The sequence below is a fragment of the Alternaria rosae genome, assembly GCF_020736505.1.
Source record: "Alternaria rosae strain MPI-PUGE-AT-0040 chromosome Unknown BKA58scaffold_9, whole genome shotgun sequence".
NCBI classification, from domain to species: Eukaryota; Fungi; Ascomycota; class Dothideomycetes; order Pleosporales; family Pleosporaceae; genus Alternaria; species Alternaria rosae.
In genome coordinates, this window is record NW_025763578.1 from 424,274 (window position 1) to 438,953 (window position 14,680).

The 14,680-nt window shown below is 51.5% G+C and overlaps 7 protein-coding genes across 7 annotated transcripts; 4 read left to right on the forward strand and 3 right to left on the reverse strand.

The window, feature by feature from the left end:
• Window positions 1–404: 404 nt before the first annotated feature.
• BKA58DRAFT_404660 (glycoside hydrolase) lies at window positions 405–1,227 on the forward strand (the record flags this gene model as incomplete). The annotated part of the gene is made up of 4 exons (XM_046171858.1): window positions 405–465; window positions 514–571; window positions 632–909; window positions 959–1,227. The coding sequence occupies 4 exons, from the start codon at window positions 405–407 to the stop codon at window positions 1,225–1,227; spliced, it is 666 nt and encodes a 221-aa protein (XP_046021799.1).
• A 290-nt stretch (window positions 1,228–1,517) lies between these two features.
• BKA58DRAFT_321523 (amino acid permease) lies at window positions 1,518–3,287 on the reverse strand (the record flags this gene model as incomplete). Its single annotated transcript, XM_046167814.1, has 4 exons — window positions 1,518–1,831; window positions 1,881–2,661; window positions 2,711–3,079; window positions 3,138–3,287. 4 exons carry the CDS (start codon window positions 3,285–3,287, stop codon window positions 1,518–1,520), a joined length of 1,614 nt encoding a protein of 537 aa, XP_046021800.1.
• Window positions 3,288–3,531: 244 nt separating this feature from the next.
• BKA58DRAFT_234186 (uncharacterized protein) lies at window positions 3,532–4,285 on the forward strand. The gene is made up of 2 exons (XM_046166552.1): window positions 3,532–3,780; window positions 3,839–4,285. Exons 1-2 carry the CDS (start codon window positions 3,612–3,614, stop codon window positions 4,021–4,023), a joined length of 354 nt encoding a protein of 117 aa, XP_046021801.1. The 5' UTR covers window positions 3,532–3,611; the 3' UTR covers window positions 4,024–4,285.
• Window positions 4,286–4,730: 445 nt separating this feature from the next.
• BKA58DRAFT_390940 (NADP-dependent oxidoreductase domain-containing protein) lies at window positions 4,731–6,827 on the reverse strand. Its single transcript, XM_046170869.1, has one exon. It carries the CDS (start codon window positions 6,506–6,508, stop codon window positions 4,841–4,843), a length of 1,668 nt encoding a protein of 555 aa, XP_046021802.1. The 5' UTR covers window positions 6,509–6,827; the 3' UTR covers window positions 4,731–4,840.
• Window positions 6,828–7,270: 443 nt separating this feature from the next.
• BKA58DRAFT_462298 (uncharacterized protein) lies at window positions 7,271–9,251 on the forward strand (the record flags this gene model as incomplete). Its single annotated transcript, XM_046174843.1, has 4 exons — window positions 7,271–8,103; window positions 8,156–8,393; window positions 8,514–8,756; window positions 8,808–9,251. 4 exons carry the CDS (start codon window positions 7,271–7,273, stop codon window positions 9,207–9,209), a joined length of 1,716 nt encoding a protein of 571 aa, XP_046021803.1. The 3' UTR covers window positions 9,210–9,251.
• Window positions 9,252–9,293: 42 nt separating this feature from the next.
• Window positions 9,294–12,616, reverse strand: BKA58DRAFT_431462 (glycoside hydrolase family 3 domain-containing protein; the record flags this gene model as incomplete). The annotated part of the gene is made up of 3 exons (XM_046173096.1): window positions 9,294–11,106; window positions 11,176–11,843; window positions 12,512–12,616. The coding sequence occupies 3 exons, from the start codon at window positions 12,614–12,616 to the stop codon at window positions 9,294–9,296; spliced, it is 2,586 nt and encodes an 861-aa protein (XP_046021804.1).
• A 991-nt stretch (window positions 12,617–13,607) lies between these two features.
• BKA58DRAFT_390943 (uncharacterized protein) lies at window positions 13,608–14,486 on the forward strand. The gene has a single exon (XM_046170870.1). It carries the CDS (start codon window positions 13,619–13,621, stop codon window positions 14,396–14,398), a length of 780 nt encoding a protein of 259 aa, XP_046021805.1. The 5' UTR covers window positions 13,608–13,618; the 3' UTR covers window positions 14,399–14,486.
• Window positions 14,487–14,680: the final 194 nt, after the last annotated feature.

The following is a 14,680-nucleotide window of genomic DNA, read 5'->3' on the forward strand; positions in this document are numbered from 1 at the left end:
ATACTCGCGATATTACCTGCCATACCATCACTTGTTCGCCTCGTCGAAGGCTGTCACAAGGTCGTTCCAGAAGGAAAATTCTACGAACAACCACCGGCAATGAGTATCCACACTCCACCTCACGTCCCGGGTTCTTTGCCGCCTTGCAGTACCCATCGTGCCTGTCCTGTGACGTTTCTTCATTTCGAGTTTCATGCTTGGGCCAATCATGGCTTGACGTTTACCCTCTCTGGCCATGTCCTGCGTGCTGCAATATGGAGTGGTATCCATTCGTGGCGTTGTATCTGTGAGGAAGAACATATATAATAACCGGGGACTTTGCTCTCGTATTCTCTACCAAGATCATCAGCACCTTCAAGATCATTCGTTATCCTCCTCAGTCTCTCACTTACCAATCTCACATCATGAAGTGCATTGCTATCGCCACCGCCGTTGCGGCCTTTGCCAACGTTGCCTCGGGTCACTGTATGGCACTTCACTCAACCTGCTCCAGCATATACTAACAGGCACAAGACATCTTCCAACAGCTCACCGCCAACGGTGTGAAGGGTGCTCAATTCCAGAACATCAGGTAAGTTCCTCTCCATGGCCGCAATGCCCCTGAGACAGACACTGACTTTGCATCTTCAAGGCCCGTTCCCAACAACAGCCCCGTCACCGACCTTGCGGACAAGAACTTGCGATGCAATGCTGGAGGTAACTCGGGCAGCGGTACCACCACTGTCTCGGTTGCTGCTGGCTCCACCGTCTCCTTCACTGCCGACCAGGCCGTCTACCACCAAGGTCCCGTTACCTTCTACATGACCAAGGTCGACTCGGCCGCCGCCGCCGATGGCTCTACCGACTGGTTCAAGATCAAGGAGATTGGACCCAACTTCTCTGGTGGCCAGGCCACATGGGACATGAGTGGTATGTGGCTCCTCAACACCGCACTGGAACTTACCTAACACTATCATAGCTACCTACTCCACCACCATTCCCTCCCAGATCCCCGCTGGAGAGTACCTCCTCCGCATCGAGCAGCTCGGCATCCACAACCCCGGCAGCCCGCCCCAGTTCTACATCTCTTGCGCTCAGGTCAAGGTCACTGGCGGCGGCTCCGGCAAGCCCTCTCCTACCACCAAGATTCCTGGCCACGTTAAGAGCACCGACTCCGGCTACACCGCGAACATCTACTCCAACTTCAAGTCCTACGTTGTTCCCGGCCCTAAGGTCGCTACCTACTAGATGTAGGTTGCTTCGGATATGCGATGGATTGGGCGCTAGGATCGTCTTCTCGCAATCACATTGAAGCCTGATTGGCTTCATTCTACTTCTATGTATATACCTATAGCATGAAACCTGCGCACTGTTGCAGTTCCCTGACTTCGCTTGCATTCTTGATCTTCTCTTTTAGCTATGTATCACTTCAGCACAAATCACTCGCCAGTATGTGATCCCAGAACTTGTATCGCATCCAAAAATCTCAATGTGATACGAATGTTCTCATTGCAGACACTGCAAGCATCCTTCGGTAACTATACTACCCACTTTCTCCACCACGAGAGATTTTGTTCCACTGAGTTCAAGATTTCCGCCTTCTCGTGATCGACATCAGCAATCTCCGACAGGTCAACGTCTTGCAAAGCAATGATTCCTGACCTTGCATAGCAGAAACCAGCAACCCACAGAAAGATGAAGATGGCTATATCGACGTAATACGTGAGAAAGGTGCCTACGCTCCAACGGCCAGGAAAGAAAACGCTGTATCCTGAGAATAAGATGACAAGGACGAGTGCGCCCCCGGTGACCCAGGCGAGGTATGGCTGAAAGGGACTCTTGTATGCGAGTCCTGGTAATATTAGCATAATGTTTCGCAAAGCGAATGGTGGTAAACTTACGGTCTCGACTGATACCTTGAACTTTCAATGCGTAGTAGAATCTCAGGTACGTGACCTCGATTACAAGCCACCCAATCAGGCCAGCAATGGTTGTAATGTTGACGAACCATCCGAACACGACGGATGAGTTACTCCCCAGACTAAGATAGACAAGTGGCATAAAGATCAGAGAAGCTCCTATTGCCAAGTATGGTGTTCCAAACCGGTTTGTGCGAAGCAAGACTCGGGGGGCCTGTCCGTCCTCGGCTAGCCCGTACAGCGTGCGTGATGCAAGGAAGACGCATGCAGAGCCACAGCTGAAGGCCGAAGTACATACTATGGCGTTGATGATTGAGGGTAGGACATTGATACCAGCGCGCTGGAATGCGATGACGAAAGGACTCTGCTGAGCATCCCCAGTAGATATGCCAAGGTTCGGGTCGTTGAACGGTACAAGCATGCCAACGATGAAGATGCTGACTACATAGAAGATGAGTACTCTCCAGAACGTCATCCGAATCGCATTCGGGATGATGACCCTTGGGTTCCTTGTCTCGGCGCCAGCGATGGCGACCACCTGGATGTTTGCGTAGCTGTAGGCTGCTGAGATCAAGGAGCTCCAGAACCCGAGGAACTTGCCAGTGTTGCCAGGTACGATATATTCGTTGAAAGGACCGGGGTTCTTCCAGTACCGAAAGCCGATTCGGTCTCCACTAGGAGACCCTCCAAGGTCGACGACTAGGCCGGCGATGATGAGACCAATGATAAGGAGGATCTTGAGAGCTGCGAAGAAGACTTCACTCTTTGAATTGTCAGATATTGAGCCAAAAGTAGGTTGCGTCAGAACTCACCTCGCCGTAAACCTTCACCCCACAGAAGTTGATGACCACGATGACCACGATGAAAACCGAGTACCAGATCGCAGGATTGATACTGTTATCCCAGAAGTTGATCAAAGTTGCCGCAGCGGCGAGCTCAGCTGGCGCCGTGATTGCCATGGTGTACCAAAAGTTCCATCCGGTTGCAATGCCAAGCGCAGGTTGGACGAACTTCGTAGCATGCCGAACAAATCCTCCAGTGACAGGCATGAAGGCTGACATCTCTCCTGCAGACAGTGCGACACCGCAAGCAATTAAACCCATACATAGATATCCGAAAAGAGCGCCGACGGGTCCTGCGGTAGCGATGGCCTGACCGGATGCTAAGAATAGTCCAGTTCCCTAGAGTTTGTGCATGAGTATGGGGACTGCAAGAATAGTATAAGGTGATTTGACCTACAATCATGCCAGCTATGGCAATCATGTTGATATGGCGACGCCCAAGGTCGCGTTTGACCTCATAAGTCGTACCGACGGCTCCATGTTCAACCTCTGAGTTTGACGCAGAAGTTTGCGCAAATTGCGTAGTATCCTTCTTTGACAGATCCATGATGATGCTCTCTCAGCATGGGAGCGCGCGACGGTTCCTACAAGTACCAAGCCGAAGCGGGAAGCTTATCTCACTTAGCAGTTCGGCATCTACGGGGGATTCAGTGACTTCGTAACCGTTGATAGCGGGGTTCTAGTTTCTGATAGGGGCTGGTCAGGGCGCCCGAAAACCGGCGATCATGCTGGGGTGTCATGAAATGCCGGTTGCTATCTGTCATGCTTAGAACGCCGGTGGCCCCACCCTTCTCGAAGCGGCGGGATAATAGAATCCACGAAGACACGAGATGAGCGTGAAAAACATCAGCAACTTTCCAAAGTCAACAGAATGTCATCGGGCAAAGACGACTCTTTCCAATTGTACGACTTGCGAGTTGAGGTTGTTTGCCCGCCAGGCGAGCGCATCTTGTGTGGAGCCAAAGAAGGAGACCATTTTACCGTGCAAGGAGAGATGCTACATCTACCTGAAGGTCAGGGCATAAGCTTCTACAGCTTAGGTAAGTTGCACGCTCGAATACTGCACACTCCAAGACTGACGATTCAATCGCATTTCAGCGGCAGTACTGCCTCTGCTAGGGGCCAAGCAGCGGCCGACTCACGCACATGACTGGATGTCCACGGATGCATTGATCGCATGTCCAGACCCGAACTGTAAATCGCAGCTCAAGATCATACGGACCGGGTTGCGGACCTTCAGTCATGCGGATACCACGGTAGTTGGCCTCGAGGGAAACTCTTGACTTTTGGACTGAGATATACGTATGGAACATCTGTTTCCTCAGCTTTACACAGAGCATCAATTGTTGTGGAGATGGTCTTAGAGGCTTGGCGGGGATGGAGGTATAGGGCTGAGCGCATGCTGAGGATGTTCTCGTAGACAGATTGTCATATTCGACAACACAATCGCGATAGCAATACATACAGCTTTTGACGCGTCGCGGCGTCAATAGAGGCTGCAAGCGCCCTCCAGGCAATCAATCTTTGTCACCAGTATAATCACCGTCATGGTATCATTCTCATCTTATACCAAGGGCCGGCTGTAGCTGGTGCCCCAGCCACGATGCCCTCAATCGCGCAATGATACCCCCATGTCGCTGTAATTCCATGAGATGGGATTGTGAATTTGTAGTAGTTCGATAGCCTAATTTGCGGTAGCTGGGGCTCGATGGCGCGACGTCGGACGCTGGGGCGATGGCAGAGGCAGGCGCGTGGTGCGCGTATGTTTGGCGGTGACGTCAGCCGTGTCAGCCAAGGTGGGAGCTCATGAGCATATGTCAGTCGCGCATCTTTCGAAAATCGCACAGCGTACGTATGGTAGATGACAGCATCGGCATGAGCATCAAAGTGGTCGCGTGGTGGGGTATAGAGAGGTCGTACAGGCGTGGCATAGGTAGGAAGAAGAGGCGAACCCTGGAGCGCACAGGCGAGCTGGGATGACGCGACGACGCCTAAGGTCAAAATTACACCAAACTGCCCACGTAGGTTTGCCGGCTATTCTAAAGCCTTCGAGATAATCGTTTAATTTACAAGCCAGGCGAACAAGCCAACAATTCTCTTCTACCTGTATTCACTCCCGCAATCGCCCATGACCTTAAACACTTCCTCCCTTCTGCTCTTCTTAAGTACTTCTTCGATGCTCCTCTGATCTTCTTCATCAAGATTCCATCCATACGTCTTCAAGTTTTCTTCTGTATGCTCACTAACACCCATACGCGCGCCAATGATGACTGCCCCTACGTATGGGAAGTCGAGAACCCATCTCGTAGCGACGTTCGAGATGGAGACATTGTGCCTGGTCGCGATAGCCTTCAAACTCCGTAGTAACGTCTGGAACAGATCCCAATCACCCCATGTCTGGATCATTTCAAAATACTTCCGCTGGGATGGTGTCGTATCAGGACCAAACAGCTGTGGCTCAGGTTTGCCGAGCCATTTCTCAGCAAGAAAGCCTCCACAAAGAGTGCCATATGTGAGGAGTTTGACGTTGTGTCGTGCGCAAACCTCGCCCATCTTAAACCGTGGTCGTGCATCGATAAGGGAGAATTGAACCTGGTTGGTGACGACATCGATGCCATTGTCAATGACTTCTTGGAGACGTGTGGTGTCAAAGTTGCAAAGTCCCAGATGTCGAACTCGTTCGTCTTCCTGCAAAAGTCGTAGCGCTTCGATATACTGGTGGTCGTTGTAATCTTGCCAATGGAATTGTAGGAGATCGACCTTGCTGGCGCTCATGCGCTGGCACCGCTCAGTGACGTTGGCGCTGATGACTGTGGGCGACACTGTAATTTTATGGAACACACAGTACTTCGTGGCACCGAAAATGGCCTCGGGGTCGGCTAGTGAGGATCTCAGTCGTCCGAATATAACCTCTGCATCGCCGTAATGGTCAGCCATGTCGAAGGCAGTGAAGCCACCTGCAATATACTCTGCAAATTGCTTGAACATCTGTATTTGTGACGCAGTACCCCATGATGGACTAGACAGCTGCCAGAGGCCCGCGAACAGCTTCGGCAGCTCGATATCCTTGACTCTGAAAGTCTCGATAGAGGTCGATGTCTTCCGTCCGGTAATTGGACTTTGGCAAGAACCATTCTGGTGGGCTGGTGTCGGTATACCGCTTTCGCGACCAAGCATGGTCGCAAGAACTGCAGTACTTCGTTCGAAAGGGAAGTCCTGCGCAGAAGCAAGCCATCCCTGGTGACACCGTAGCAATGAATTGAAGAGCGAGTCCATCGCTGGTCTCTCCTCTTCATTGAGGTCTCTACTGCCGCTATCGGACAACAAGCGCTTTTGAATCGCAGTTAAGGCCTGCACGATATCACCATCAACAGAGGCTAAACTGTGGTTGAGTTCTGTCGACCGAGGCACGGTGTGTTTGTCCGCAAAGCTGACGGATTCGTCTACAATCTTATTGAGTATTGGGAAGCTGTCGAGAACCAACCCGCATCCTATGGAGCAACGTAGGCGCTGCTGGGCCCATGTGAAGTTCGATGTCGAGATAACTCCCTCGGCCGTCGACTGGAATAGCTGGTCAACGGGCTGATTGGCGGTCTTCCTGAGATAAATTCGCGTCTGCTCTTCGAGAACATTTGTGACTGATGGCTCCGTTGTCAAGATGACTCTGATTACGCTTCGAAGTGCGTCCGCCGGTAGATTTGCTATGATGGTGTCGGTCATCATGTTGACGTGTGCCGTCTTGGCTTTCGAACGTGGTATTTGAGTCATGTTGCTAGTTGCGTAGTATCTAGATGTGCGCTGAGTTGATACTGACTTGGACTATCTAGGTAATGAAGAAAGAACTCATGCGATGGTATAGTGCATGTATGCATAAGCTAAGGAGAGCACGTGCCATGCCGCCGGCGACTCAATCTACGGTAGAACACCGGCGATCTGCACGAACGATAGAAGTGGACCGAAGTCGCAGCATGGTGCTGAGTCGGGTTTGAGAGAGCCGTGCGGGGTCAACGGTTCCGAGATGTTCGTATCGCTGCAAGAGCTTTGTAGGTGGGTGTCGAGCTTTCCCCTTGAATGACGGAGAATGATGGGAGCAGGTGTCGTGTCAGAAAGGAGCTCGGGAAGGGTTCCAAAGTAGTTAGCGTGTGGAGATAGCGATAAGACACTTGGATGCCTTACCCTTTCCAACAACACACTACTTAGATATTACTGTTGTGTCCGTTCCAGTTCGATCTGGTCTCAATGTCTGATAGACGCATTCAAGATGACAGAGGCTGATGACGCGCCCGGTCGCCAACCTCCGAAAGCCGTGTGAGTCCGCTCCGGGTCGACTGCAGTTGCGCGACTGATCTGTTTGAAGACCACACGCTTGCCTGCAATGTCGCAAGGTCAAGATGAAGTGCCACAAGACTGCGCAAGATACGCGGTGCGTGAGATGTAGTCGCAAGTCGTTACAGTGTGACTTTCTTGGACACCGGCGCGGTCGAAAGCATGGCTTCAAGTTGGTCATTCCTACTTTTTCCAGAAGGCAAGATGGCTGATGTGTTTGGTAGATTGCAGAGACCAAGCTCAAGAAGTCAACAGGGTGCTGCGGCAACACCATGGGATGATGAAGCTCAACGTGTTGATCACGATGTTGTTGTAGTGGGTGATGCGGATCCGTTGACAGATACACATTGCGCTCAAGGGTCAGCTTCTAGACTGCGTTCTCGACCCCAGTCAATGCAACGTTCAAGCCAGGATTTTTGGACGGAGAACAGAGGCTTCCGGCTTTCTGATATTCTCAACCGACAGATCACAAGAGGAGACTTCTCCTTGCAGAATGTGCTAAGTACTGAACACGGACATGCCTCAGAAGAATGCACACAGGGCACCTCAGATACTGATCCGATCAGCAAAGGCGTAGTCAACCTTCATTTTGCTACCGATCTATTTGAAGGATTCATGAAGCACCTCAACCCCTTCATCAGCCAATTGGATCCTACGCTACATACCTTCCAGTACGTCCGAGGGATGTCGTCGTTCCTATTCACCGCCCTCTTGGCGGCAGCGGCAAAGCTTTTGCATCCTGCGCTACGTAAAACTTTGCTTGCCCATGCTGAAGAGCTTTTCCTAGAGAGCTTCCGCAGTGGTGCGAAATCAGTTGAGACAGTTCAGGCCATACTGATCCTAACATATTGGAAAGAGCCCCGCGATAACCGTGCATGGTTAAACGTAGGCCATGCTATCAGGATGGCCATCGAGCTTGGTTGGCATCATCTTGGGGGTGATGGAATGAGACCCCCGGAGAACATGTCTGATCAGCAGGCGAAGCAATTCAGAAACATAGAAAGAACCTGGCTAGTGCTATTTGTCTATGACCGAAGGTACGGATAGAATGGTATCGAGATTATCGCAAGATACTGACATGCTGTACAGCATCAGCTTGCAGACCAGCAAGCCTTGGATGATTGAAAGGAGCAACTATCTAGAATCAGTTAGTAACTGGTACCTACATCCTCTTGAAATGGCCAACGATCGGCTACTTTGCGCATTCGTATCCCTTCGCCTCATCACCTCCACCCACTTCGAGATGATGACGACACAATATGCTCAACATCAACGACCCGAAACGTCGCACTATCGGTCTACGTTGCGTATGGCTGATGGGGAGATTGTTAGTTGGCAAAAGAGATGGACCGAGATAGTTTCTAAGCGGGGGGAGGACTGCCATGCAAGTGAAATCCATGCACAAACTGATGTGAGATTTGTACTGACTTAAACCACCAATCTTCAGTCCTTCTTGATCCCGTTCTATGGCAGCTACGCACGGCTACTCTTATACACTTCATCACTGCGCACATCGACCAAACTGAAGCACAGCGTGACTTCAGTCGATACAGAGGCAATTTGGAACAGCTACTCAAGCGCGCTTGACATGCTCAAGCTCGTTCCTGAAACCTCGGCATCTCAACTGTTATACTTCGCCCAGGACAGTGTGCATGTGATGGTCGCCTACGCAGCGGTATTCCTAATCAAGGTACGCTATACTCTGTCGCTATGTAGCTAATTCACTTACAATAAGATATAGCTATTACTTTCGGCACCAACATATATCCGGACCGAAATGGAAATGCCAGCCTTGAACAGCATTCGCAATGCGGCGACAGTATTCGAAAAACTTCAAGCGCCATCCAACACGAGCTGCGCATTGCAAGCAGCGTTCTTGCGCAATGTTTCTATCCAGCACGAAGCAATGCAGGAGCGTCGTACATCTTCGCTTTCGTACATGCCGGCCGCGCCCGCTGCAGCCGTGGACCCTGCGACCCATCAGCAAAGACCTGATATTTCTCCAGCGTACACTGATCAGGCCACCTTCGATACTACGTCGGAAGATGCATCCACGTTCAATATTGACTTTGTAGACGACGAAGCCTGGGCCTTTTTGTTTGCCAACGCTGGGTTTAACATTGGCCAGGGTGCATTTTTGTAACCAAACTGAACGCCACTGAAGACATCACACGTTTAGTAATATGTGATACGACTGTGTGTCTAGACGCGATTGATTGTAGCGTATCTAGAGAATCATCTTTCCCTCTACCTTAATATCGCCTGCCGAGAACCCGATGAGGAAGCTATACTCGCCATGTACAAAATCCCAGTCTTTCTTCTGCTCGGACCAGATTCTCAAATCATCCATAAGCACTTGCAGGGGAACATCTGTACTTTGATCCGCCTCGAGGTGCACTTTGGCAAATGCTTTGAGCAGCTTGGGAGGCTCGCGCGCTGCCTCCGGATACGACACGTAAAGCTGAACTACTTCCGACGCAGAGACTGTTCCAGTATTTTTCAAAGTCGTGGAACAGATGACGCGTTTAGAGTCAGCTGTGGCAGTAGAGTTTGCTAGGTGCACGGCGAGATCACCCAGTTCAAACGTCGAGTATGTGAGTCCGTGGCCAAATGAGAACAGCGCATCGACTTCGTGCTCGTCGTACCACCGGTAGCCAACGTTCAAACCTTCTTCGTAGAGTACACTCAGGTCTGACGTGATCTTGATGGCATCATCCAGTGTCTTGGGAAACGTCACCGGCAATTTTCCGCTCGGACTGACATCGCCGAACAGCAATCTTTCAAGCGCCAGGCCAATCTGCTGGCCTCCATACCAGGACTGCATTACAGCGTCTACCTCGTCGATCCAGGGCATGAGAACGGCCGAGTTGGTGTTGAGGACAACTACGGTCTTTTTTGACCGTTTGGCGATTCGTGATATGACTGCGTCCTGGTCGCCTGGGAGAGAAAGGCCAATGTTGCTATCAACACCCTCGGAATGCCTATCGGACGCGAAGACGATGCTGATATCAGCTTTTTCTGCAAGTGAAATCGCTTCTTCATCCCTTGCTTCGTTGCCTACGTCGACCCCCAGCGTGACCCCATATGCGCCAGTGGATAGCGAGTAGCCCATGGAATAGTTCAGGGACAAGGAAACTTCCTCTCCTGCTGTCAAGCTTGCGATGCCTTGGATGGTGTTTCCAAAGTTCGCTTTCGACATATTGGCGATGACTTGTCCGTTGATGTAAAGTATGGCATCTCCTTGGCCGGTCAAAGAGAAATGGTACATCCCGCTCGTGTTAGCTTTGAGGGTACCTTCATAGACGCAAGAAAATACTTGCGGCCATGAGACCCAGAGCTCCTTGGGGAATGAAGCTGAGGTGATGTTGGGTACAAAGTCGGTTTGGTTGATAGGTCCAGAGAAGTCTGTAGTAGTGTAGTATGTGACATTCAGGCCATCATTGACGAACATGCTGAAAGGCGCCGTTGGAAACTGCCCGGTACCAGGATAGGCCTCCGCATAAGTGATTGTCATGTTGCCTTCTTTGCTCGCTCGCTGCTTCAATGCGTCTAAGGGCGACTGCACTACCATTGTCGTGTCGATGACGAAGCCACCGTGGTTCTCCGTAACCTGGCTTTGATTCGTTCCGTCAACACCGTATACAGCAACATGCTTGTATTTCTGTGGCGAGAGTGGTAGCGTATGGTCGTCGTTCTTGAGAAGAACGGAACCGTCCTCAGCCATCTTCTGAGCCAGGTTAAGGTGAGATTGTGTTCTTGCCACCGACTCTGCATCTCCAGTGACTGGATTGTCGACCATTCCAAGCTTGAACATATATCGCCATATCCTTGCAACCATATCGTCAATGCGCGAGGTTGGTATGGTTCCGTTGTCGACAGCCTCAACCAAAAGGTCTCCGTAGTAAGCTGGAAACCCGTATGAACTCTCCAGAGAACCTCCAGGCATGCTGATATCTAGCCCAGCCATGACGGCGTCGACCGTACTGCGTGTGGAAAAATACCAATCAGCGACAACGAAACCCTGAAACCCCCAATCTTGTCTCAATGTAGTGTTCAGAAGCCAGTCGTTTTCGCACGCGAAGAAGCCGTTCAGCTTGTTGTAGGAACACATGACAGAAGCGGCATCTGCCTCTTGAATAGATGCCTTGAAGGCAGGCAAGTACAGCTCATGTAGCACCCGCTCGTCGATGTGAACGTCAACGGTATCCCAGTTAGGGCCGACCCCGAAGCGATTAGTATCTTGATTGTATCCAGCAAGATGCTTGGGACATGCTAAAGCTCCTTGACTCTGAACGCCCATGACACCCGCTACAGCCATTCGTGAAGTCAACCACGGATCTTCTGAAAAGGTCTCGGCTGCGCGGGCCCATAGTGGCGACCGGAGGATGTTGATAGTCGGCGACAGAACGACATTGCGGCCCTTTGCCATGTGCTCTTGGGCTAATGCTTGGCCGTAAGCATATTCGAGAGTAGTATTCCACGAAGCTGCGGCGGCAATTGGGGCCGGGAAAGCGGTGACGTTATTCAAGTTGTTTCCGACTCCAGCTGGGCCATCTCCCATGCAGATTGAGGGTACTCCGAGTGTCTCGTTGCCGGAGATGTGTCCTATGCAAGGATTGACCCCAGTTCCGTTATCATCAAGCTCGGTATCGCCTTGAACCATGGCATATTTCTGAGTGCTGTTCAATTGATCCAAAAACAGCTGCAATCGTTGTTCGGTAGGCAGCGTTGGGTCTAGCCATGGTCGATTCGCCAAAGTCCGTGAGGAGGCATGTACCTGCGTTAAGGTGTAGAGCAGGCCGGTTAAGACGGTGATGGAGACATACATCTCGCGGGGGAAAAATCGTCCTTCGAATAGATGTGGGAGACTTGAGGATAGCCAGAGTTGATTTACTACTTAGATAAGGTGGCTATGTATGCCATAGGTACTGGTGAGTTGTGCAGAGATGTTGGTTTGATTACTCCGCACTCCGCAGCTTCTCCCTAAGATGTGTTAGCAGACCGATAGAAAAGCCGAGACACCGGTGTCGAGACTGTTAGTGCAGTTGAAAGCCGATGCTGATAAAGTCGACCGGGAACATTTCCTGAGCACTACCCTATCTCTGGAAATGATCGGACAATCTGAGTTGCCTTCTCGTTATCGCCTAATGGCTCGTGCAATGGGCCTGGTATTAGCGTGGCTCGTTGAACACCGGCTGTCGACATTGAATGCCGGTGTCCTGATGCCCTTTACTGTGATCTTGATACAGCGATTCCACCATGCGGCAGCATATGTCTTTCAATATTCTTTTTTACTTTGATTGCTAGCATCCCTTGCGTCTAGTTGTAAATCGACCATATTCGTTGCCAGTTATCCCCTCGGGGCCTCGGGGTGATGCACCGGCACAGCTCGGTGGTTCGTGGACGTGTCATTTCGCGAAGCGCTCGCAAGCCAGCTGGATTTACCGACTGGTCTAGATTTGATGAACCCATCGCAGGTCTGATTCTAAGATGCAGGCACTGTGCGTAGCTGGAACTCGCAGCATGAGGAAGCTGGGGTTGGGGTGCCATGTGGGAGCGGCTGGCCACGTACTAGCGGTAGTGACGGCGATTCAATACGCCAATATCCGACGCTAGTGTCCTTGTGCCTCGAGGCGTCGCAATTCCTCAGCCCTATCACTCACTCGCGGCCATGTACTCAAGCAAGCGTCGGCCTGATTGAGGACGCGGAGATCTCATCGCGTCCTTCTATTCACGCCATGCTATCCTTCTACCCTGCTTCTCCATCGGCATCCACCTCGATCCCGGATCACATCAGCTCTCCAGGGCTTGCTGATACCATTCACAGTGCTATATTTATCATCATGCGCGCAGCTGTCTTGCAGAGTGTCTGCGTAGGGTACTGACCTGTTTGCGCAAGATGGTCAACGTCGATGTATTATCGTGTTCGCCATCCAAATATAGCTCCGTTCTCATCACACTACCGCACCCATTCATGAGTGCATTCAAAGACTGCAATGCTATGTGAACTGTCCGCTGTTCGCAGCATCCAACACTTCCAACTTCACGGATCGCCAGTCTTTCGAACGCAGTATCAGTACTGAGTATTTACATATAAATGGAAGACCCAGGCTTGTATACAGTTCTTCTTTCCTCATCCTCTCGCTTCCACTCTCTGTTACTAGATCTATTTGGAGTCTCAATCAAAGCCACAATCTCTGCCAGTTCGTCCTGACACCATCTGCTACCCTTCGCTGTCAATCTCACACATTTCCTTGCCCACCGATGGCTGCTGGCCCTCCCGTAGATCAACCCTGGCTCGCCAACGTCGGTAACAACCCCAACATCAACCGCGAACCACCGCCTCCTCCGTTCAACGCCGGCCCAGCACCACCAGCTCACCATCCCGGCGTAGGCGCAGGTGGCGCCCAATTCGTCGTAGAACAGCAAAACGCCCCTGTTTACGGCCCTCCTCTCGGCATTGGTATTGGCGGACCAGCATTTGGCATCGCTCCTCCATTCGGTGGTGTCGGCATAGGTGCGTTTCCACCCGTCTTCCCACCCGTCGGCGTCATGGACCCCTTTATGATGGGCGGATACATGGGACCTGCTGGCGGTTCACTTGCTCCTATCCGTGCGGGCCACTTTCTTCCAGGCGCTCATCACGGTATAGGCTTTGGTCTACACGCGGGCGGTATACCATACCCACCACCTCCTCCTGGCGCCATTGCGGGCGTCGTACCCCCCTTTGCTCCTGCAGCGCCGCTGTGGGCAGGCGGCGGTCTCGCTTTCGGTAACGTACCTGCTGTAGGCGGCGTCGTTGGTGGAGTTATGCCTGGTATAATGATGGGCGGCGGTATGATCCCTGCTATGGTGGCCCCTGGTATGACAGGCGCCCAACACTTCCGTCCAGCACCCATGTTCCATGACGGAAACCGCGGACACCCAAATCAGCCTGCACAGCAAGATGTCGGTCAGATCGCTGGCGGTATCCCCCCGGGCGTCATGCTTGTCGAGTCGGCTGAACACACCATCTTCTACCGCATCACGGGCAATATCTGCCCTTGGCTTTCTCCTGGTTCACCACTGCCGTTGGAACCGCTTGCTGCGGCTAGTACCACCGGTCTCAACCGCCTCATTCAGATCTGCAATGATGGTACGCCCGAAGACGAGTTGGAGCATTGCGCGGTTACGGAGTGTATTGAGCTGGGTAATGGTATGTGGGAGAAGGGTCAGACGTTCAAGTATAACGATGCGGTTTCTAGGGTTTTGACGATGAAGGATGCCGGTTGGGACAATACGAGGAACAGGCAGAACGGTAACACCCTTCATCTTTGGGGCCACCGTCTCTAGACGCTGGTTGGGTGTTTTGTATGGTGCCGAAGAAGTCCGCTGCTCTTAGTAGTCTTTGAAATTTCTCGCTACTGGCATGGATTGCGACTCAAGATAGTCTAGTGTTTTCTGCATGCATGGTAGGCGTTGGATCTCTTTCGTATGTATTGGGATAATGTTGAAGAATATTGCATCACTTTAGCTATCTGTCAATGACGAATGAGTGAACGGTGTATAATGACGTTCATGAATTTTGATGACTTAATTCCAGAGCCGCTTCCTAAGTCGTAATGCATAGGCGCA

Coding starts and splice junctions, on each gene's coding strand:
- BKA58DRAFT_390940 (XM_046170869.1), bottom strand. CDS start 6,508: ATGACTCAAATACCACGTTCGAAAGCCAAGACGGCACACGTCAACATG.
- BKA58DRAFT_390943 (XM_046170870.1), top strand. CDS start 13,619: ATGGACCCCTTTATGATGGGCGGATACATGGGACCTGCTGGCGGTTCA.
- BKA58DRAFT_234186 (XM_046166552.1), top strand. CDS start 3,612: ATGTCATCGGGCAAAGACGACTCTTTCCAATTGTACGACTTGCGAGTT. Junction 3,781..3,838: donor CATAAGCTTCTACAGCTTAG/GTAAGTTGCACG, acceptor ATCGCATTTCAG/CGGCAGTACTGCCTCTGCTA.